This window comes from Hylobates moloch, unplaced genomic scaffold, assembly GCF_009828535.3.
Source record: "Hylobates moloch isolate HMO894 unplaced genomic scaffold, HMol_V3 SCAFFOLD_1, whole genome shotgun sequence".
NCBI lineage: Eukaryota > Metazoa > Chordata > Mammalia > Primates > Hylobatidae > Hylobates > Hylobates moloch.
In genome coordinates this window covers 178,445,533-178,469,543 of record NW_026652276.1, presented here as the reverse complement: position 1 = coordinate 178,469,543, position 24,011 = coordinate 178,445,533, and the positions used below count along the sequence as shown (strand labels likewise).

Genomic DNA, 24,011 nt, shown 5'->3' with positions numbered 1-24,011 from the left:
TCTTTGTAAAACAAGTTTTGTTAACAGTACAGAGGGAGGAAGGCTGTTGCAGAAGGAAAAAAATGAAATGGCTTCAGACATTAAAGAAGCACATTTGAATAATATATAATCGCTTGGAAACAAAAATTTCTAATAGCTTATGTTTCATTACCCTAGTTTCAGTAACTGTATTTAAGTTATATTTCAAATAGCTTTTTAAATTCAAACTGCTCACTGATTCAGAGATAACCTGTCTTTAGTTAAAACATGCATAATTGTTAAAATGTTAATTTCTGAAAGCAACAATCCAAAAGATTCTCAACAAATTCAGAAGACTCTCAACATAGACCTAGTTAAATTGTATTCTTTATTTCATCTCTTGTCCAAATTTAAAAGAAAAAAGTAAAGGAGAGGCAAGGAAAGGGAATTCTGTGGACCATGCTTCATTCCTCAGGCATATTTTCACAGGAGTTATTTTAATTTCAAAATGCATAATTGTTTAGCAAATGCAATCTTTTCTTTTCTTTAGAGTAGTAAATGAAGATCTGTATACTTTTCCAAAAAATTACAGACAAAGTTGTACCAAGGAAAGGCTGAATCATGGCAATACAGATGCACTGAATGACAAATTTAAAAATCTACATTCTTTTCCTTGGTGCAATTCTTAGTCCGTGGTTGCTAACAAATCAATCTATCCTAAGTTGTTTTGGCTTCTCATTTATCAATTAGGCAAAGAATTCCAAATTCAGAGCAGTATAAATGAAGAAACTTGGATGGTTTTTAAATAAGAAATTGAGGTAAAAAGAAGATAAACTGAATAGCTAAAGAACTAAATAAAATTACTTCAGTCATAAGAGGCTGGTGTCACTTCGGTGGAGAGCAAAAATACTGCAGAGAAGCTGAGCCAATTATAGAGTTGTCTACATTTTAAACTGTGATTCCAGATGTGTTATTGAACAAAGGAACACATCAACATACTCATCTTTGATCATATTAACTTCTTTCTAGCACATAAGAAGCTCAGTATGAAAAATATTTTACATTTAAAGAATCAAGCAATTTCAAAGTTAATATCCAGGTGAGAAGAATGAAGAGAATGTATTAGCACCTAATTAACCTTTACAGACACAATTCCCTCTCTACAAAACTAGAAGGAGGTATTTTTTCCTCCAACATGTTGTATATTTTTGTCCACTTTCATGGACTGTTTAGTAAAAACATAGCAGATCTAGAAACACATAAGAACAAGTGAACTGAAAGCAGATCAAGTGAGATTACATCTAAGTTTTATGTTCCAAAGTTAAATGTATCAAGCTATATATTTACAGAGGACAAGCTAAACCTAAAAATGATTAATCAATGCTTATAAGTATTAATATAATAATATGCTTTCCATTTACCATCATGTAAATGATACAAAAATCACATTTATATTAATATAATTTGCCTATTATCTGGAAATTGTTTAGAGATTGCCCCCCGTGTCCCCCCCAAAAAATTAGATCTTAATATACAAAGTCGAGCTCAGGCTAAGAATTTTCTTAAAACCTTGAGAAAAGGTTAATACTTGAGAAAAGGTAAAACCTTGAGAAAATATTAATACTAATAGGTTTATCAGGAAAAATACAGGACATCCAATTAAATTTGATTAGATGATGAATTCTTTCTAGTAAAAGTATGTTCCAAACTTCTACAAAAGGTATAGTTACTTGAAATACAAATGTAACTGGGAATCCTGTGTTTTTCTGTACTAAATCTGGCAACTTTCATTTATGAGATAGTATTATATCATTTATATGGATTTTCCATTATTTCTGATAAATTTTAAAATTCAATATTGTTGCAGAAATTGGGGAGGGGGAGAATGCTACATCACTAAACACTAGCTTTGCAATTAAGTCAGGAACATGATCTCAAAGGAATGACATCAAAATTGCAAACAGCCCCAGTCCTTAGAAAACAATTACCCAGAAAGGCCAAGGTGTATTTCTGTTTTTCAAAACTGGAATAACTCTTTAGTTAAATGCATTATATGCTTCGATGGTACTTCCAATTTTACATATAGAAGAATTATCGGTCATTGTTCATTTAATTTCTCATTTTGAAACATACTAAGGCAATATCAAAATGGTTGCATTGGTAATTTAGTAATTTATTAACTTTCGAGAACATTCATAAGAGGGAAACATGGCTGTAATATCTGCCATCCCACTGATCACCTAGGCCGATTTCTGTGACCTGATCAGCCAGGCAGTTACACTCAAAGTAGACTGTGCAATCCTTCTAAATTTGCACACTAGATCAAATGAAATTACTTTCAGACAGACACTATTTTTAATGTCAAAAGTATATGAAAGGCTGAGACCTTGGCAAAACCTGCAAACTCAGCATTTTAAGTGATTCTTAAATAATTGTTTTCCTTTTTGAAGTTTTCTTGCCACCTAGCTCTCTCAGCAATTAATGAAGAATTAAAACTGAGATAAAAAATCTGGACACAAAAGCAAACTAGTTATATATAAACAAAACAGGAAACTTGAAAGAGCTAGGTGGCAGATTATATATGATTAATAAAATATTTTTTAGATCTTATTTCTAATAAGTTTAATCATTACAAACTCAAACTCAAATTTCCATTAAGTAGAAGGCAAATGCTCAATTGCACAATCTAAAGTTGCTCATGGAACCATTTTTCTCAAGTCTTCATTTAAAAGACTCTTGGATCTAAAGTGGTATGTAAAATTGACAAATTACGTAATAGAAACTCTAACTATATAATATAAATTTATTTGTGACAATCATCATGACTACAAATTCCAATGCCTTAAAGCTTTTAACTATAGCTTCGTATGACTACTTCTTGATGTTTAATTGACCAGTCATTGATTTACAACTGGATTATGTATAGGGATAAAGAAAATTGTTTTGAAAAGCTCTGATGAAAAGTTGCCAAATTCCTCCCTCCATCAACCAAACTTTACCAAGCATCATTGTTCTAAGATATACAATTCTACTCTTAGAGCAAACTATAAAAAAAACACCCATTGAACAGCACAGTTAAAAATAAATATTTCAATAATAGTTTTAAAGAAAAACACTTAGGAGGAAGAAAAAAGATAACTGTTGCAGAGCTTGTAATCCTGTAATCAAGCATTAAATCTTGTGTTAAGCTTCTTGACAGACTGGGAGAAAAGGAAATCATGATCACTAGCATGATTCTCTGTATGTGATGAAAAGGATAAATGAGATTTTTGCCGTGAGCAATAAGCTTCCTCTTATAACTAAAGCCTGTAGGACCGTGAAAAACATAATGGGTGTAGTTCTCAACAAACAGAAAAAGATTCTTCACATAACGTCTGTGTGTCTCACTCTGCCCCATATATCTGCATATGTAATGATTATATATATTTGTATAAAAAGCAGACAATAGTCTAATATCACTTTTAATTTTTTAAATATTTGTCAGCAGAACACTCAAATGCTTCAAGAAGCATGTGAGTTTTGTACATGTACAGAGAACAAAGAACCTGAGATAACTGGCACTCAATTTTCCTTCCATTAGTAGAAAGGTATGGTATGCACTGTTCTCACTCCTAAGTGGGAGTTGAACACATGGACACAGGGAGGGGAACAACACACACCAGGGCCTGTTGTGTGGTGGGGGACAAGGGGAGGGAACTTACAGGACTGGTCAATAGGTGCAGCAAACCACTATGACACACGTATACGTATGTAAAAAACCTACACATTCTGTACATGTATCCCTGAGCTTGAATTAAAAAAAAAAAAAAGATATGATATGCACATAAAAAATAAATACATGCTCACATAAATATTGAAAAAGAGTATTGTGCTGAAATTAAAGAGGTATAAAATTTGATTCAGAAACTGAATGCCATATTCTGTTTTCTCTTCAGATTGTATAAATCTTTGCCTTTTATAAAAAATGAATACTAGTTGGTCTTTGTGGAGTCATTTCTAGTAAAACAAGGTATAAGCAATAATGATAATGTGGTATCTATCCATTTATTGATTTAGTATGAAAACTATCTGATATGGTTGGGATCTATCTCCCCACCCAAGTCTCATGTCAAATTGTAATCCTCAGTGTTGGAGGTGGGGCCTGGTGAGAGGTGACTGGATCATGGGGCCTTATGAATGGTTCAGCACCATCTCCTTGGTGCTGTACTCATGATAGTGAGTTCTCAGGAGAACTGGTTGTGTAAAGTGTTTGGCATCTCCCTCCTCCCCTTTCTGTCTTGCTCCTGCTCCCACCACAGGTGATGCCTTGCTCCCCCTCCTTGCCTTCTGCCATGATAGTAAGCTTCCTGAGGCCTCCTTAGAAACCAAGCAGATGTCAGCATTATGCTTCCTGTACAGCCTATGGAACCATAAGCCAGTTAAACCTGTTTTCTTTTTAAATCATCCAGTACCAGGTATGTCTTTATAGCAATGCAAGAACCAACTAAAACACCATTTCATATAGTACTCATCACAAATATTAAAAAGATATACATTATTACAATTTGCAGATGAGGAAACTAATGTTAAAGGAGGTAAGCCAATGTCTCACAATAAGCACGTACCAAAAAAGAAATCTGAATCCAGGTCTATCAACCACAAATGCTCAAGTTACTTCCTCTAGAGCAAATTTATGTTTTCATTTACTAATATAACACTACAAACATACCATACATTTTTTGTGTAAATAAATATATTTATAAACAAGCATATCTAACTATAAGAATAATAAATCCTAAGTCTCTCAACTTCTGTATAAAAAGGTTCCCTCCTGGAGCTTCCCAGATGGTATTTTTTGCTATTAGCAAACAGAAAATTGGTTCATCAAAGCTAGATTTGACTCTAAAGTGGTCTCTGCTTCCACAAATCTCCCTACTACTAGCCAACCAAAGCATAATGCTGATGACATTTTAAAAAATGACAAAGAGTGAAAAGGTGCAGAATATAAGATGTCATCAGCATGAAGAAAGAGTATAAAAATTAGTCTTAATTACTGTGTATTTCGCAAAGAGCAGCTGAAACAGACAACTACAAGTTGAGGAAAAACACAGTCAAGTAATCAGTAAAATAATACTAAGAAATATATCCTGCATACTAGTCAATGTATTCACTTTGATACTTTTAATAGTCATACATTGGTATTTTTACTTACCCTCTCATCTAATTCTTGTAACACTCAATTTACTAAAAATTAAAAAGTGGGTTTAGAATTACAAATGAATTTTTATATCATAAGATTTGGTGTTAGCATGTAAGGTCTAAAATATTTGTACATGAAATATAATTACATAATGCTTAATGGCATACTTTTAAAAAATAATTTTAAATGAAATATGTTGGTATACCATGTGATTAACTTAATTTTCCATGCTTTAATTCAGAAAATCTTGCTTTTAAATTTAGTTACAATCAGTGTCATCATGGCTATTTAGTTACTTGTTTTGTTGACTTCTCTTTGCTCTAGGTTTCTATTTACTTTTTGTATCAGTTATCCCAGCAGGAAGCCCTTTATAACCCAACTGTGGGCCACAAATACGGCTCCAAGGGAGCCTGAAAGCAGTTAAAGTTAAACTACTGCTATAGATCAGTCTTTTCCAAGGGAGAACGTGTTAAATCAATCTTGAAGCAACTCAAATAGTTCTCTCTGTGTAATCAACTTTTGCTCTACATTGGCAAGTAATATATTGTTAGTCCACTTATTTTTAAAAAAGGAAATTATATATCTTCCCCATTTTATTTGACTGTATATCTTTTAAAGTATATAAATAAGAACTATAATTTTAGTAAAATAGTAAATAAATTTATTTTATTTTAATAAAGGAGAGATCAATGTACATAATATCAAGTATAATCAAGCTGTTAAACACATTTTTTTAAATCTTTTTCTTTGTGAACAGGAAAATTGAAATGAAAAGCTGAGTAGATTTATCTTTTTCTTGAGTTAAATGTGGTTGAACTTTTTCTCAAAGGTCCTTGCTTATAAATGCATTATTAATCTGTCATGAAAGTTGCTTAAATGTTATAGTTTCCACATTAACAAACTCACTGGCATCAACATAATTAAGTAAATTTCCTATCAAACCACACAATAGATGTTTTATATTCTTTGAAATAAAAATATTTTGATGAATTTAATTTGCTCAACAAGTAGCCTTGAATCTTACATCTTCTAAAGGAACGTAAAGCTCTTGGAGGATACGGCTCCATGGCTCTCCCAGCCATAGCTATGAATTATGGTACAATTGCCTATCTTTCTAAATTCACAAAGCTTGCAACACAGCCAAGCAATGCTTTTGTAGCTAGACCTTGGCTTTTCTTGTCATTGCTGTTTTTACTATGAGTCACAGAGCATGGCTCAAGACAATTTATAATCATCAATGAAATATCCTTGACATTCTCAGAATACTGTGAAGAGAAACAAAATCAAGAAGGCCATATAAAGCCCCTACACCAGAGAATCCCATGATCTAAATTTCTACAACATTCTCTTCATGCTTATTCTGTGGGCAGTTTGATGAAAATGGCTTAAAATGTGATTTTATTGATTTGTGGATCAAAATTATTCATGTCTTTTTCCACCATATCCATGTATTCCACCATTTCCCATTGCCACCACAAACAAAGACTTGGGAGACAGAATAAACTTCGGGGATTAAAATCCAGGTTATCAAATTTATGAAACAGAACTTCAGAGAAAACCTTGTAAAAATAGAGACAATTCTGGGAAGCCTCAGGATCAACATCTATGATATTAAAATAACAGAAACACTGATACCCTTTGTCAGGTCATTTCATTTCCCTCCTAGCCAAAGAAGTAGGCTTAAGTTATCTTGAATATATGATCTAGTCATTTTCAGCACAGGATTTTGAAAAAAGAATTTAGCAATAGGGCCAAACAGATAGTTTAAATTTATTACAACTTTCATTCTGTAATCTACCCTCTTCTGAGTGTAACTAATGCTCTGTTTCAAAACCCAAAATGCTCAGAACATAAATACCTCAGATTTTCAAATAAAAGTATGAAAATATAAAATTTATTAGATTTCACCAATTGAGTTCTAAGGTAACAAACTCCAACATTTATAGAAACATTAAGATTGCAGTAATGATTTCAGCACATTTCTAGAGCTTAAAAGTCATGCTGAATGAACATATATGTTTACATACATATATTCAGCATAGCTGAATATATATACACACATACAAATGTTTACATATGAAGACATGTTTTCAGCATGCTGAATATATATGTAAACATATCCATTTTGATAAACTGGATATTTATCAAAATAAATAAATTGGATATTCATTTGAGAAATTATATTCTTGCTTTGTAAAAATATGTCAACTATATATATAATTTGTTTATAATATATATGCTTCCATATATTTGTATAAAGCAAGAATACAATTTATCAAAATGGATATTTTCATTCTGTACTGCCCTCCTTACTTAATAGTTCACATGTATGCACTTTGCAAAGCTTTAAAAATATGTTCCAATAGGGAATTACCACTTTTGCTAACATAATCAGTCTCAATGAAATATATTGATAGTAGGTATGTGAAATGTGTTTGATAATGACAGGTTGCTATATACCTTGCAGATTCCACTACAAAGCAAACAGGAGAGATGGAAACCAAGTTAAAAAAAAAAGTAAATTTGATTGCCAATAAAAAAAAACACATGATTATCTCAATAGATGCAGAAAAGACCTTTGACAAAATTCAACAACCTCTCATGCTAAAAACTCTCAATAAATTAGGTATTGATGGGGTGTATCTCAAAATAATAAGAGCTATCTATGACAAACCCACAGCCAATATCATACTGAATGAGCAAAAACTGGAAGCATTCCCTTTGAAAACTGGCACAAGACAAGGATGCCCTTTCTCACCACTCCTATTCAACATAGTGCTGGAAGTTCTGGCCAGGGCAATCAGGCAGGAGAAGGAAATAAAGGGTATTCAACTAGGAAAAGAGGAAGTCAAATTGTCCCTGTTTGCAGATGACATGATTGTATATCTAGAAAACCCCATCGTCTCAGCCCAAAATCTCCTTAAGCTGATAAGCAACTTCAGCAAAGTCTCAGGATACAAAATCAATGTACAAAAATCACAAGCATTCTTGTACACCAATCACAGACAAACAGAGAGCCAAATCATGAGTGAACTCCCATTCACAATTGCTTCAAAGAGAATAAAATAACTAGGAATCCAACTTACAAGGGATGTGAAGGACCCCCTCAAGGAGAACTACAAACCACTGCTCAATGAAATCAAAGAGGATACAAACAAATGGAAGAACATTCCATGCTCATGGGTTGGAAGAATCAATATCGTGAAAATGGCCATACTGCCCAAGGTAATTTATAGATTCAATGCCATCCCCATCAAGCTACCAATGACTTTCTTCACAGAATTGGTAAAAACTACTTTAAAGTTCATATGGAACCAAAAAAGAGCCCACATCGCCAAGTCAATCCTAAGCCAAAAGAACAAAGCTGGAGGCATCATGCTACCTGACTTCAAACTATACTACAAGGCTACAGTAACCAAAACAGCATGGTACTGGTACCACAACAGAGACATAGATCAATGCAACAGAACAGAGCCCTCAGAAATGATGCCGCATAGCTACAACTATCTGATCTTTGACAAACCTGACAAAAACAAGCAATGGAGAAAGGATTCCCTATTTAATAAATGGTGCTGGGAAAACTGGCTAGCCATATGTAGAAAGCTGAAACTGGATCTCCTCCTTACACCTTACACAAAAATTATTCAAGATAGATTAAAGACTTAAATGTTAGACCTAAAACCATAAAAACCCTAGAAGAAAACCTAGGCAATACCATTCAGGACATAGGCATGGGCAAGGACTTCATGTCTAAAACACCAAAAGCAATGGCAACAAAAGCCAAAATTGACAAATGGGATCTCATTAAACTAAAGAGCTTCTGCACAGCAAAAGAAACTACCATCAGAGTGAACAGGCAACCTACAGAATGGGAGAAAATTTTTGCAACCTACTCATCTGACAAAGGGCTAATATCCAGAATCTACAATGAACTCAAACAAATTTACAAGAAAAAAACAAACAACCCCATCAAAAAGTGGGTGAAGGACATGAACAGACACTTCTCAAAAGAAGACATTTATGCAGCCAAAAAACACATGAAAAAATGCTCATCATCACTGGCCATCAGAGAAATGCAAACCAAAACCACAATGAGATATCATTTCACACCAGTTAGAATGGCCATCATTATAAAGTCAGGACACAACAGGTGCTGGAGAGGATGTGGAGAAATAGGAACACTTTTACACTGTTGGTGGGACTGTAAACTAGTTCAACCATTGTGGAAGTCAGTGTGGCGATTCCTCAGGGATCTCGAACTAGAAATACCATTTGACCCAGCCATCCCATTACTGGGTATATACCCAAAGGACTATAAATCATGCTGCTATAAAGACACACGCACACGTATGTTTACTGCGGCACTATTCACAATAGCAAAGACTTGGAACCAATCCAAATGTCCAACAACGATAGACTGGACTAAGAAAATGTGGCACATATACACCATGGAATACTATGCAGCCATAAAAAATGATGAGTTCGTGTCCTTTGTAGGGACATGGATGAAACTGGAAAACATCATTCTCAGTAAACTATCACAAGGACAAAAAACCAAACACCGCATGTTCTCACTCATAGGTGGGAATTGAACAATGAGAACTCATGGACACAGGAAGGGGAACATCACACTCCGGGGACTGTTGTGGGGTGGGGGGAGGGGGGAGGGACAGCATTAGGAGATACACCTAATGCCAAATAACGAGTTAATGGGTGCAGCAAACCAACATGGCACATGGATACATACGTAACAAACCTGCACATTGTGCACATGTACCCTAAAACCTAAAGTACAATAATAAAATTAAAGAAAAAAAAAGTTCAGTTATGTTTGTTTAGCCCACATGGGAATAGCAGTTTGTAAACAATGTGACATTATTCATTTTCCTTTATTTAAGCCTGAGTCTACTCAAAAGCCTCTGTGAAGTCTTAGTTGAATAATTTCAATTAAGTATCAAAATAACTTGCGCTATTGGTAACAATATTAGTCCTATATTATTGATGAGGAAACTGTGGCTTAGAGGTTAAATAATTGGTTCAAAGCTACACAATGGAAAAATGACTAAATTTCTGTCATCTTGGCTGGAGGTCCTACTTATTAGAATATGTTACTTCTAAACATAATCGTTTTGATACTTCATGTCTCAAAAAATAAGATGTTATTTTTTGATTTTTATGTTAAACAGCAAATACCCTATTTAATAGAGTCAGAGGCACAGTAAATTCCATGTTATATAATCAATATATCTCATGTGCAAATGGTAACTTTAGGGTATCTGTTTAAATATCAGAGTATTTTCTGCTCTCTGTATTGCCGTACTGGTTTACATCGTATTTTCTTTTCTTCATATTTTCTAATAATTTAAGACCAGAATTTAGAATAGCTAGCAGGTATCTAGGGGATAATTAGATGCTGCATATATTTTCAGGAAAACTTATGTTGACATTGCCTATTTTGGCTTTGAAGTACAAGCTAATTGTACTACCTGCAGCTACTTTTTCCTAATAAATTCTACCTGAAAAATATAAAACAAAATAAATCCCAGTAAGAAAGCAAAAATAGTAATCATCAAATTGCAAGAAAAACCATGACTTAATCCTTTTTACCCTAAGTCTTATCAACTGCTTGAATGCTAAAAAACTGACTGGAATGTTTGAAAGGAAGCATGCTTTGTAAGATATTTGAGACTATTCACCAAGTTTCCAAGCTACCTCAGCATCTTCTCCTTTTAATCTTCCCTATATTCCATCAACTCACTAGCTTATTCAGAGATTCAGGAATCCATCCATATCCATATTTTTCAAAAGGTAAAAGAAGAAAAACTAACCAAACACATGAGATCCTAAGATAAAAGTAATAATATCCATTATTCTTCAGTCTCAGATAAATTACAGATCTGTTCTTCAAAATGGTGATGAGAGATGGCCCCAAAAAGTGAAAGAAAATAAAAAGGGGTTCAGAATCTGATGTTATTAACTGATATAAGTTGACAAGGAAGTTGCCAGAATACAGAGAAAAAAATCAGGTAAAAATAAGAATGGAGAAGAAAGACATGTATACAGCCAAAGCACAGATGCATATGAAAAGGACATTATTAGTGACAGGCTTTAGGAAATCATGCAAAATGAAATGTTAAAAAAAAAAAAAGACTGTAATAAAGAGAAAATACCAGTTACGGAAAACAGAAAATGTAGCTCAATTAATGTGATGTTCCTGATGAAGAGAGAACACACACACACACACACACTCAAAAATATGCAGAAACATTATATCTCTGAAAATTAAAACTTTAATATAAAGACACCAAACTATCAAAAACAAGATGTATAAGATGTATTATTCCTACTTCAATCTCAAGAATGAAGAATGTATCATTCGGAAACCAGTGGGAAAAAAGTCAGTTTAATTTAGGAGGAGTCGATGAACTGGAAACAGACTGATTTCAGACTTCCTACTAGCCACTATGAATGACAAAAGACAGTGAAGCAATGTCCCAAAATTTTAAGGAATATAATACATAATTAGCCAGGGCAACCTTCAAGTCCAAAATGAAAAGGCCAGATATTCTCAATCATACAACAACTCGATTAGAGCATTCTACCACTCTCCTTGGTCAACATACTTAACAAAATCCAATCAAATTATGAAATTAAAAAGAAAAAAATTAACAAAGAAATAAATGGAGGAGCTATCATAAAAGTATTGCTGATAAAATTTAATCCATCAACATATAAAATCAGTATTACTGTCAGAATTTTTATTATTATAGAACATAAGACAAACCTTTATGTAAAAGTAATAATTTAATAAGATTTGGGAGATATGTGGAAGGTGAGAAGAAATACTCCATTACCCAGGCTGGAGTGCTGTAGCACAATCACTGCTCACGCCTCCCAAGTAGCTGGGACTACAAGTGTGTGCCACCATGGCCAGATAATTTTTTAATTATAGACCTTGTAGAGACAAGGTCTCCTTACGTGGCCCAGGCTAATCTTGAAATCCTGAGCTCAAGTGATTCTCATGCCTTGGCCTCCCAAGTGCTGGGATTATGGGCAGGAGCCACCATACCTGGCCTTTTCTACTATTTTATAAAACTGTTTCTTAATCCCAAGAAAAAAATCTCATCATTCTCTTCTATTTAACTGGCTAAAAATCTTATTTGCCTATGTGTATGCTGGGTCACTATTGTAGGGAAAAAATATCTTTTCATCCCATTTTAGGTTCCATAGCTGAGACTCCTATAATAAGAGTTTAACAATAGAAAAGCTATACATTTACTTAATACAGGTTTTATGTGACATGAGAGCCTTCATAAGGAAATGAAGACCCAAACAAACAAGGCACCTTGTGTATTTTTTATGCTAGGTTTGATGCGCAAGTGGATAGGTGTGGAAAAGTCTGATTGGATTTAAAAAGCGTGATCTAATGGAGATAAGCTGGGGGAAACTCAGCAAGACCTGTTTGAGATTTTTCTTTGTATCCCTGTATCTTCAGATATGAGGATGTTCCTTTCCTTCCTTTCTCTGAGGGTTTTATGACCTGCTTCAGGAAAGAAAGACATGAGGGAAGGTCAAAGAGACCTCTCTGCCCCCATGGTTTTCTTTGATTCCTTCAGCTTAAAATATTTTGGAGTAGCATGTACTGAACCTCATTAGAATTCTATAAAACAATTTTGTGGATACCAAATAATAGTGGAGTGGATTCCGATTCATAATTTGATTAATAATCTCAAGATTATTCTGCCTGCAGGATATGAATGTTTTTGGGGAAAAAATGGTGTTAGTGGAGATGAAGAGAAACGAATGCTTGCTTGATAAATTTTAGAGTTGGAATTGACAAAATTTGCAGATGAACTACATGTGGAGTTATGGCAGAGAGAGGAATTAAGATTACTCCTGAATTTGAGCTATATTAACTGGAGGAGAAAGTGATCCTTTGAGATGCAAAACTTAACAGAAGATCAGGATACTGATGGAGAAAAGTAATAGAAATAAGAGTTCACTTGTGAATGTTAGTCTTGACATGCCAGTGAGACAGGTAAATGAAAACAGCAAGCATGTCATTGGATAAATGAGCCTAGAGCCCAGAAAAGAGGTTTGGGTGTAATTGTATGTAAATCCAACAATATGGATCAAGTGTTCTTGGAGGAATGTGGGCTTATAAAGATGAGAGGGAAAAGATCGTGCCCTAAATTTAGACAATATTAAAGACACAGAGGTACTGTAAAGGAAAAGGTACCAATAAAGACTGAAAAGGAATGGGTAGTAAAAAGTAGGAAATCAGGGAAAGTGAGGTTTCCTGATAACTAAGAGAAGTGTTTGAAGAAAGGAAATGTAGTAAGTGGTGCACTAAAATGATGAAAAGACATGAAGTGTGAAGATAAACAGAACATGCTCATTCAATTTGATGACATAGAGGTAGTTGTTAACTACAAAGAAGAGCTTCACCATAGATGAAATTTAAAGTCAGATCAGAGTGGGCTGGCCAGTGAGTAAAGGTGAAAATGTGAAAACTGCAGAGGTCCACATAACTTTTGGAGGTTTGCAGTATAAAACAGCAAAGAAATGTAGCAGAGCTAGAAGGGGTAATAGATTTTTTTTTAATGTTGGAAGATACTGGAGCTAGTATGTACGTGGACGAAAAGATGAAGTGAAAAAACTTTTTGATTAATGAAAGAGAAGATAGCATAAGAAATAAATCCACGGCTAGGCTGGTTTGGAAGGTTGGAAGTTGACGATACTATCCACAGAAGGCACAGGCTTTAAAGGAGGAGGTCATTTTGCACAGCAGGGGAGAGCTGGTCATTCCTTTCAATTCCTATAGCATTTCTTTAATATTAAACAAATCCAGTACTAATATCCAGCTACAAACTTCTTAAGAACTTGAAGAAAAATGTAGGTGAATATTCTTTAGGACTTCTTTTTTAAGAGACTTTAAGTTTAAATAACAGACCTCTCAAAAGCATGTTGTTTCTACTTAGAGACATCTTTTCTGACTAAGCTTCTGGCTACAATATCCACTCTCTCAACCCCAATCCAGACCCTTTTCAGTACTCTGGACAAATATTATCTCTCCATTGAAACCAGTCTACTAAGCCCTCATTCCCCGGGGTCAGCTTTCCTGGGTAGCTCCCAATGTCAAAATGTATTCCACTAGTGACTGCACCCCATGCCTATATTAATCATCTGTGCCTTATACTTTGCTTCCTTATTTTAAAGCTTCCATTTTCACTGTAGTGTCAGCCCTCTAGGCAGAAAACTCTCAGGCCAGGCCTTCAAGTTCTGGAACATTTTCTCTTTCCCACAGTAATATTAACAAAGCCATTAATAAATCTATAACTCCACTAAATTGAAATTATTCCAGCATCTGATGTTATTCTTCATACAAAAATTATCTCTAGGAATACAGTGATTTCCCTAGGGTTCTGTTCTGAAGGATTGACAATAAATGGAAATATATATTAGTCTCCACATTTTCCAACTTCTTTGAAGAAATACATCTGAAAGGAGATAGTGCCTCTATATTAAAATTATAATTTTTAAAGACTTTCCAAAATTTTAGGCATATTTATATAAATTATCTCATTTAGTTTAAAAACCACTTTTTGGAGACATGAAAGTATATAGCAATAGGTCCCCTCTAGGCTAACCCTGAATGTTAACAATATATGTTTGGAGATGGCAAGTTATCAGGAATCTCTTTCCATGCATTCGGTCCCTGGAGGTCAACTGATTATTGTTTCCTAAAGAAGGAGAAATACATGGACAAGAATGCATAGGGACATTGAGAAGATGACGGTAAAGTAAGAAATAAAGACACACGAAGAAAGATGTTTCTGACTTTAGAGAGAGAATGATTAAATAAATGATGAATGAGCTGTTTTCTTCAGAACTTTGTGATACAGGCAGTATGAGAAAGGGCTTCAGGTCTCTTATTAAAAACCTTTTCGGTTGGAAATAGGGGCATTCGCCCCATTTTTGCACAGAGCACACTGAATCCAGCTCAAAGACTTCACAGTTTGGGATGCTGCAATGGCAAACATAGCACAACAGTAATAGGAGCTGGCAGATGCTCGCTAGACTAGGCGAATAGCCATCAAGAGACTGTGGCAACTTGCTTGTGAACACCTGAGACAAACCCTGGGGTTTCTAGAAATATCCTCCTTGGAAGAGAGACAGTACTCATAGAAGCAGAGAAAGAATTATCAAGCATCTTGCAGTAATAATTATGCTGCTGGAGATCACAGAGCCAAGAGTTTTTAGATTAAAAAAAATATTCACATAGGCTATTATTTTGCTAAAAGTGCACAGCAAGTTGTTGGCAGAGCTAAAATCTGAAGTAGATTTGTACAACTCCAAGACTGAGGCGCCATGACTATACCAAAGCTGTGTACAAATACATTCAGACATGTAAAAGTGCAGTTCAAATTTTCATTATCTCCACAGTGATATTGACAATAATGCTTACAAGCAAAAACAGATATCCTAATACTACAAGTAATTATTTTTTAATTAAAAAATTGTATATAGACTACTCTGGCATATATTGGACTAGACTATGGTTTTCTTAGTAACGCATTAGCCACAGTTTTATCCCCAAGAAGTTTATATTTTAGCAGCTAAAAAAAAGTGAAGGAAAACTATACAGTGAGCTATACTTGAATTAAACATATACTGGGCATTGGGGAGCATATAAAACAGAAAGAGCATTGTTAGACAAGAAATCTAACATTGGTTGATTAAAAATATGAAGAAATTGGAGAAAGAGAAGAGATTTCTAGGCAGAGATTATCAAAAGGTCTGAAAGTGAAAAGAATATTGTTCTAGGGAAACGTCCAGTAACTTACTCTGCTTTGAGCTTAGAATTTCAGGACAGCAGTAATAGCTGGAGAGATTATGCAATACAAAATTTAGGAAAGGCTAGATGGGGCCAGGTCATAAAGGGCTTAGTATACCCTAAATATATGCTATTAATAAATGGAGAGTCACTGAAGATTTTTAAACAAGGATATGAAATGGATGGAAATACATATACGGAGTAAATCATCTTAGATCATGCATTAAATGAAAACTGCAGTAATTTGTAATGCTTATTTTTTTTCTTTTTTTTATTTTGCAGTTCAGAAATACAGTACACTCCCATTTTAATGCAAATAAGCAGTATACAACAATTTTAATAAAATGTAGCTCAAGTTACAGAGAGGCTAATGAAATCAGAGTTCAAAAACCCTCTTTTGACAGCTGCAATTTGGTACCAGCTGGTGGCAGTAATCTACTCCAGACTAAACATCAATGAGGATGATTCAGCTCTGCATGGCTGAAATTTTTAGAACATTGGCAGCAATCCCAGGAATCTCCCAATAATTTAGCACTATTTTCATCATCTCAATCCCAGGATATTGAAGCAGCGGATTGGTCCTGAAAATACAGAGAAGCACCTTCTACCTCCCCATTTCCTAAGCCAAGGGTGTTTGTCCTCTTTTAACTTTCCCTCCTTTCCTGAGAGGAGAGGGAAAGAAGAGAAAGAAGGAAATTTACCCAGCCTCATTTATATCTACATGTGCATTATCACAGGACATATCATCATGATGTCTGACTGCGGGGGCTTCCACTGTACTATCACGTACTATTGTCATTTTGGCTTTAATAGAAATGGAAAGTGAGGTCAGTAAAATCATTAGAAAATATTAAAAATTGTTAACTGTGAAACCAGTGTTTTTACCTAGGTAATGATTAAATATTTTGCTTCTTTTCAATATAAAAATCAAAACAGATAGGTTATCACCCAGTATAACTAACAATTTGGAGCCCATGGTTAATATTTTTTACACTGGTGTTGTAATACTTACCACAGCATTTACATGTATGCATGAACAGAAACAGTAAGGCACACAAATACGCCTGACTCCTTTACGTTACATTGGTTTTCCAGAATTTTGGGGTAAATGAGTTTTGCATTATGGCTTTTAATCTATCTTTATGATGAAGATAAAGTCTCAAGACTCTTAAAAAGCCGTAATAAAAAATTGTTTCCCTACATAGCAGAAATGTTGTAAAAACATTAAAATATGCAAGCTCTTGATTTGAAGAGTGTTTCAACCAAAGGTGGAAACTAAGAAAGACTAAATAAAGCCAGAGCCTAAAATCATTTTGGTGATTAAAATTCACTTATTTATTCATTAAGACAATGCTACGCCCTCACTTTTTATCCCCAAAAGTCAGTTCTTTCAATATCCAAGACCGCATACCAAGTGACTGTGTGTCTTCGATTCTAAGTAAAACAAATACAGTGTGTTCTCCCATTCCACATATTCAAAAGTGTTTCTGCTACAATCAATAAAAACAATGCAATTTCATGAAATGAATAAGGATAGATGAACTGATTAAATACATAATGCCGGTGCCTATTAGTTTAACTCACATAAACACAAAATTTAAAATATCAACATTTCAAAATATGATTTGGCAAAGTAATTTTAATATTATAAAATTAAAGCTGTAACTGGAGAACCAAATTAGCCTGACTGACACTCAATGACATACAACTTCACTAGAAACATTTTCACCTTCTAATTTACTTTGTGAAGCTGAAGCTAAAAGGGACTCTTCAAATGTTTTCTTTACCGGCCAATTTCTAGATGTCTGTACTTTGCCTGCACAGTAACAAGCTGGTGCTAATAAGCCATACATAAAGATCCTACTTATTAAAATACAAATCAGACACCCTTTATGTTTATACATGTGTAAGTACAATTAATATCGCAAGCTTCGTTGGAAACAAAATTGCTTTAGTTAACCAACCATTGCAATGCAATCAAATGAGATTTGAAATGCAATTGGAAAAGATCTGTTTGGTAGAAATAGCAATTATTTCATGCGGAACAATTAGCTTTCCAAGCTCTTTTTTGCTTCTCCCAGCTGCTCTTAATAGAATAATTTGTCCATCATAAGTGACATGAAATGTCACCTTTAACACCCATAAGTTGTATGGGGACCTAGAAGGCAGCTGGTATACACAGCTTATTTACAAATATTAGTTTGAACTTGTAAATGCATGACCACATAAATCTTAATCCATTTAGAGTGTACGCCCTTTGTTCCCTCAATTGTATATTCAGTTGGGAATTGAATGGAGCTGAGAGAGAGTGTGAATTGCATGAGCCCTTTGTTGTTGCCAGCATATTAGTGCTTTGCCTTTTGTTCTTGTTGTTCATGAGATTTCTCTACATTACACAGTAGGGAATGTTAATCAACATTTTGCCTAAGTAATATTAATGAAACTTGCCTACTTACACTTGAGGGAAGAATCAGAATATTACATTGCTCTTTGAAATGTTAATGTACCTTTTAGGAAATTATGTCTGCCTTCTAAATCATCTTAGTGTTAAATTATTAAAGGATGGCATTAAAGAAATATTGCACTGATGCACATTGTTAAATACCTTAAAAGATAAAAGAATTATAAAGTTTAAAAGAAGGACCTTTTGAAATATGATGAAATTTATCTTCAAATTAACCATTTTTAAATGTTTGGTTAAAATATTGAGAAAATTCACAACTGCTTTGTGTGCTTTCACAAAACAAGAGATTTAACGTTAATGATTTCTAAGTTCCAACCATGAATTTGAACTGTATTCTGCTCTGGTCTTGAAGGATTTATTTAACCTTGCTGTATCTGTGCACTAAAGCACCATCTAGTTTATTAGGAACAAAAAAAAAGCTGAGAGGAATGTATTATTTTTGTACTTTTTACTGATTTGACTCTTAAGATTAGATAGTCTTCATTGAAGTTCTATTCTCCAAGCACAAAAACCACCACTATCTAAACCTTCTATCACTCTATGGCATTTCAAAGGGAAGGGCTATCATAAAGGCTATGTATGGCTGCCAAAGTAAGATATGGGAAATAGCAATTCTCAATGTGCAAACTGTGACAGACGTGTGTCCTGTCAACATCATTCACGGTCCTTCAGGAAGGATGCTCCGGAAATGAGTTGACAGGACTCTAAGTGGTCTAACTTGTTTTCCCTTCAACAGTCTCTTTTGATGTCAATCAGTATGTTGATAGGCCCTAAATAAATTGTGAGGTAACTAGGGGGGAAATTAGGAACATAATTTGTTCAAGAATTCTCCCACATGGTGACCACTATTTGCTAAGAATTCCTAATACTTACTGGGCAAACAATTCATTTTCTATTTCACCATAGAAGATTTAGTAATGGCTTTTTTATTATTGTGGGACTGATTTGTCCTCTTGCACAATGGTCTTTAGCAGTACTGCTACTTGGATATAGGCACGAAAAACTAGAAAATAGGGGTTACATTTCAAGATAATTTTTTTCACTTTTTGACATCTCTAAGAATACAGCATACAATTGCTGATGCATCATAATTTAACTGGCTTTTTTGGTGGGGGCTGGGGGGAGATGGAGTCTCTCTCTGTTGCCCGGGCTGGAGTGGTGCAGTGGCATGATCTTGGCTCACTGCACCCTCCACCTCCCAGGTTCAAGTGATTCTCCTGCCTCAGCCTACCAAGTAGCTGGGATTACAGGCATGCACCACCACGCACAGCTAAGTTTTGTATTTTTAGTGGAGATAGGGTTTCTCCATGTTGACAAGGCTGGTTTCGAACTTCTGGCCTCAAGTAATCCACCCACCTTGACCTCCCAAAGTGCTGGGATTACAGGTGTGAGCCACCATGCCTGGCCAAGTGGCTTTTTCTTAGAAATAAGTAAAATAAATAGAATGACTAAGTGCCTTACAATTGATGATTTACATTCAATAAAATATGGTAATAGCAAACTTGAATTGAGAGTTTTTGTGTTGTGTTTGTGTTGTGGTCACCCATTACCTCAATATAGAAAACAAAATCATTGCCAAATGTTAGTGTTAATGAGCCTAGTATTAAGGAGTTCACAATGTATCTAGGAAATGAAACCTTATATCTAGAAATTAATAAATAATAGTTAAATCAAACAACAATGATATAGGCATTACTACAACTCTACTTGCCAAGTTTTTTTTTCCACATTATTGTTCCTTAGAAAAGTGAAAACAACATACAACTAATAAATGACTACTTAAAATACTACCAAATGACTTTAATGCAAAGAAAAAGGGTGTTTTGAACAGGTAATGTGTAATCTATATATTTCAGAGGCTGATTTTGTGTGTCCATTTTGAGTTCTCCGAATTACTGAAGATTCAATCTAAAACAGCACCAAGGGTATTATATCTATGCTAGGCAGAATACATGATCTAGCCATACATCTATTATGACTTTACACTGCTTTTACCATGCACGCTTTATGTTGTGGGAGATAAGGGAAGAGTAATTTATATTTAATGTTGTTAATCAAACATATATTTAGCTAGATTTGTTTTGCTGTTTTTTGCCTATTTGCAAAAACAAAAAAAATAGTTTTATCTAAAAGCAACTAAGTATATTGTAAGCCCCTTCATTCACTAGATGAGCTTACAGTTTGCTTGATGCTCTAGGAGCTGATGTTTTTAGCTTGATCATTGATTTTTCTCCTTAATATATCATGGATAGCAAATTGATCTTTATTAACCTGTATATGATAAAGGTTGTAGACAAAGCCAATGCCTACATAATATTAATACCAATCAAGTTAAGTGATATGATCAGTCTAGTAGAGAATCAAACAAACTGGCAGTTGTCAAATAGTCTCTCTCATTAGTAGACTGTTTAAAATATATAAATTAGTGATAAACAGTAAAAATAAATAATATCACAAGTATCAAGAATAGAATACTATTATATAAGTGAATTAAATATCATTTAGTGCATTTTCCTTTGATATTCAACATAATCATACAAACACAAAGAAGTGCTAATTCCTAAACCTCAGTTTATGTCTACTGAAGCACAACTACATACCTACAATTTTGAGACTTTTGCTTTGCAAAGAATACAATTAAGTTGTCGCTCACATTCTAAACCTATTTTAAATGTGGGAAGGTAGAGGGCAGTTGGTTATATCCCCAAAATGAGTTGTCTGGAAGTTTTCTGTGATCAGAAATTATACAGATTTTCTTTCACTACAACTGTAATCACTCAAATATGTAACAGAAGTACTTTCTGATTATTAAGGAAATATTTTTTTTTACTGTGCCCCTTGGCTATAAGAGGATAAATGACAGATATGCAGACCTTATCACAAGGTGAATTTCTGCTATTTCTATAAACTAGTAACTCTTAGTTCATAAAACAAGTTTATTAAGAAAAAAAAAAAAAAACATGCAACGTTAATGTCAGCTGGCATTTCTCAAAGTAGGCCAGAGTAGAAGAGAGATTACTTCTAGCTAAAGTGAAGCAAATTAAATTTTAAGAAGTTGAATATATTCATTCTCACTTTCATCATATTACCCACCATCAAGGTGATTATAATATGTATACTGCTTCTTACAAACTCAAAGTAGTTAAAAGCAACTTTTGTCAACTTGTATATTCATAATATCGATAAAAATTATTCAGATATTAAAATTTAATGCTATTTTTAATGTATTTTATAAATGATGTACCTTTAATTATGGGAGAACATTTCAAGGGTTTTAAAGGTTTTTTTTTTTTTTGGTAATATGGAACATAAGAAAGTACATTTTGGCTAAGTTAATTGGCCCTGATTACCCAAAAGCAATTTCTTTAAAAAGCAACAAGTATGGTTATTTTTAATCCCACAACATCATAAGATTCCATCACTAAAATATATTTTTATATGAACATAATTATCCATATGCAATATGTCAAGCTACTTAAATCAAGTAGTTAAAAGGGGTTCTTACTGCAAAATCTTCCCTCCACTGGTGAGCTGCTTGAACTTTCTCCGCTTCCAATGCCAGGCGCTGAAAAACAAACAATAAATCTTAGAATTCAAATGACCACATAATATGGAATTGTTATATAAAATGCTTGGGCTTTCTAATCAATTTTGAGGACATAAAAAGCAGAAGATGATCCTTATTTATGATTCATAAATTCTAAATCATTTAGTAATCTAACCTACTAAAGTTGATGTATGTATATTTACTCTTCAGCAATATAAATAATATACTATTCTTGAATACCATTAAGTTTGTTACCTCTGCCATCATCAGCTATATTGTCCTCTATGAGTGCTTTCTTTCAATGACTAATACTTCAGTTTTTAGAAAAAAACTCGAGTATATTTATTTTCATAGAATCTTTTTAGTAAATACCTTTGGAGCATATATTTCTCTTAAAAAATGACATTGAGAGATTAATATGCACTAAACAATATACTAGGCACCTTCTTAAATGTATATTGAGTTTTTACCAAAAGCCATGAAAGCTGAAATAACTTCCCCTTTGATGAAGTACATCTTTAGTAGTTCTTTCAGCGATAATCTTTGATAGAGGATTTGTGCATCTGAAAATTGCTTTATTTCACTTTCAATCATGTATGCGAAAGTAGTTAAGAATTATAAGCCAATTTATTTTCCTATAGCACTTTCGAAATGCTATTCCATTAAGTTCAGTGGGAGATGACATTGCTAGTGTCAGCCTGCCAATCACTTTTTATAAACTTTTTTCCCCTACTCCAGTAGCTTTTAGACTTTTCTCTTTGTATTTTTCAACTTCACTATGATGTTCTCCATGTGATAGGCTTTCATAAGACAGTGACATTTAATGGTTAGGAACAGAGTTGGGGACCCGACTGCCTAGATTTGAATACCAGCCCTTGCAAACTACTAGCTGTGCAACCTTGGGAAAAGTTAAGACTCTCCTCCCATTCTCTCATGTGAATAATGTGAAAGCCTGCCTCATGGCTTATTAGAAGGACTAAATGAGTTACAAAGTGCTTAGAACAGTGCCTGGCACAGAGTAAACAATACATATGTCAGCTATCAACTTCAAAGAGTAATGGTTCTGTTTTCTCCCTGGATCCCCTTGAGAAAATAGTGCCCCATTGAGTTTATTTGTGGTTTGCCTTATGCAGCTAGAAGATAGTGATAAAACTGAGCAAACAGAAAAGTAAACATAATAAATATACTAAACTCACTTATTAAGGTATAGAAATTATCAGGTTAGGTTTAAAAAATTACAAATCTGAGTCATTTATTGATTCATGCTGTTTGTGATCTATGAACTATTCCTCAGTATAAGTTCTTCCTGTGAGGTCCAGTCTACACTGGATAAACATCCTTCCAGATCAGTTTTTATATTAATGTATTGGCTTCTATCCCTGTGATTTATTATAATCTATTCATTTTTCTAAGCTGTTACATAGGTTTTATCAGTGACTCTATAATATTGCCTAGCAGGAGATCGCAATGTTAAGAGTCTGAAAGCTAAATTTAAGTGAAAATCTACCATAGTGTGCCAGAAGGACAACGGTTTTGTTTTTCACTAGTAGGCAGAAATGGAGTATATAAGAAGCTAGAAAATGTTAGAAATTGTACCACATAGAGTAACCAAAAGGCGGCTCCCTCTCCCTACAAAAAACAAAAAACTAAACAGCAAAGCCAAAAGACAAGCATATACGTTTCAGGAACACTGCATCATAATACTTTTAGAAACTCAACTTCAAATGAAAAATGAAGCAAAAAATGAATAAAATGGCAAAAGGAATGGAAATGGAAGCAACTCTTTTATAGAAACACTTCAGTATGGGAAGATAAGGAAAGAGAAGACAGAATGAGAAAATAAGCATGAAGGCTTTTTCTTTTTATCCTTTGTTTTGATATAGGGTCTCACTCTGTCTCTCAGCCTGGAGTACAGTGGTGCAATCGTAGCTCACTGCAACCCTGCAGCCTTGACCTCCTTGGGTCAAGTGATCCTCCCACTTCAGCCTCCTAAGTAGCTGGGACTACAGGTGTGCATCAAGAAACC

The 24,011-nt window shown here is 34.1% G+C and overlaps 1 protein-coding gene across 9 annotated transcripts in view; it reads right to left on the bottom strand.

Annotated features, from left to right (window-relative positions):
* The window catches only part of CACNA2D1 (calcium voltage-gated channel auxiliary subunit alpha2delta 1), a 509,235-nt gene that overhangs the window by 216,196 nt on the left and 269,028 nt on the right, over nt 1-24,011 (bottom strand). For all 9 annotated transcript variants that reach the window (XR_009208968.1, XR_009208970.1, XM_058425275.1 and 6 more), the window contains one exon: nt 21,944-22,003. Coding sequence is in view for 5 of the 9 variants with exons in the window: in XM_058425275.1 (XP_058281258.1) it covers nt 21,944-22,003 (60 nt within the window). In the remaining 4 variants the exon portion in view is untranslated. The remainder of the gene's footprint in view (nt 1-21,943; nt 22,004-24,011) is intronic.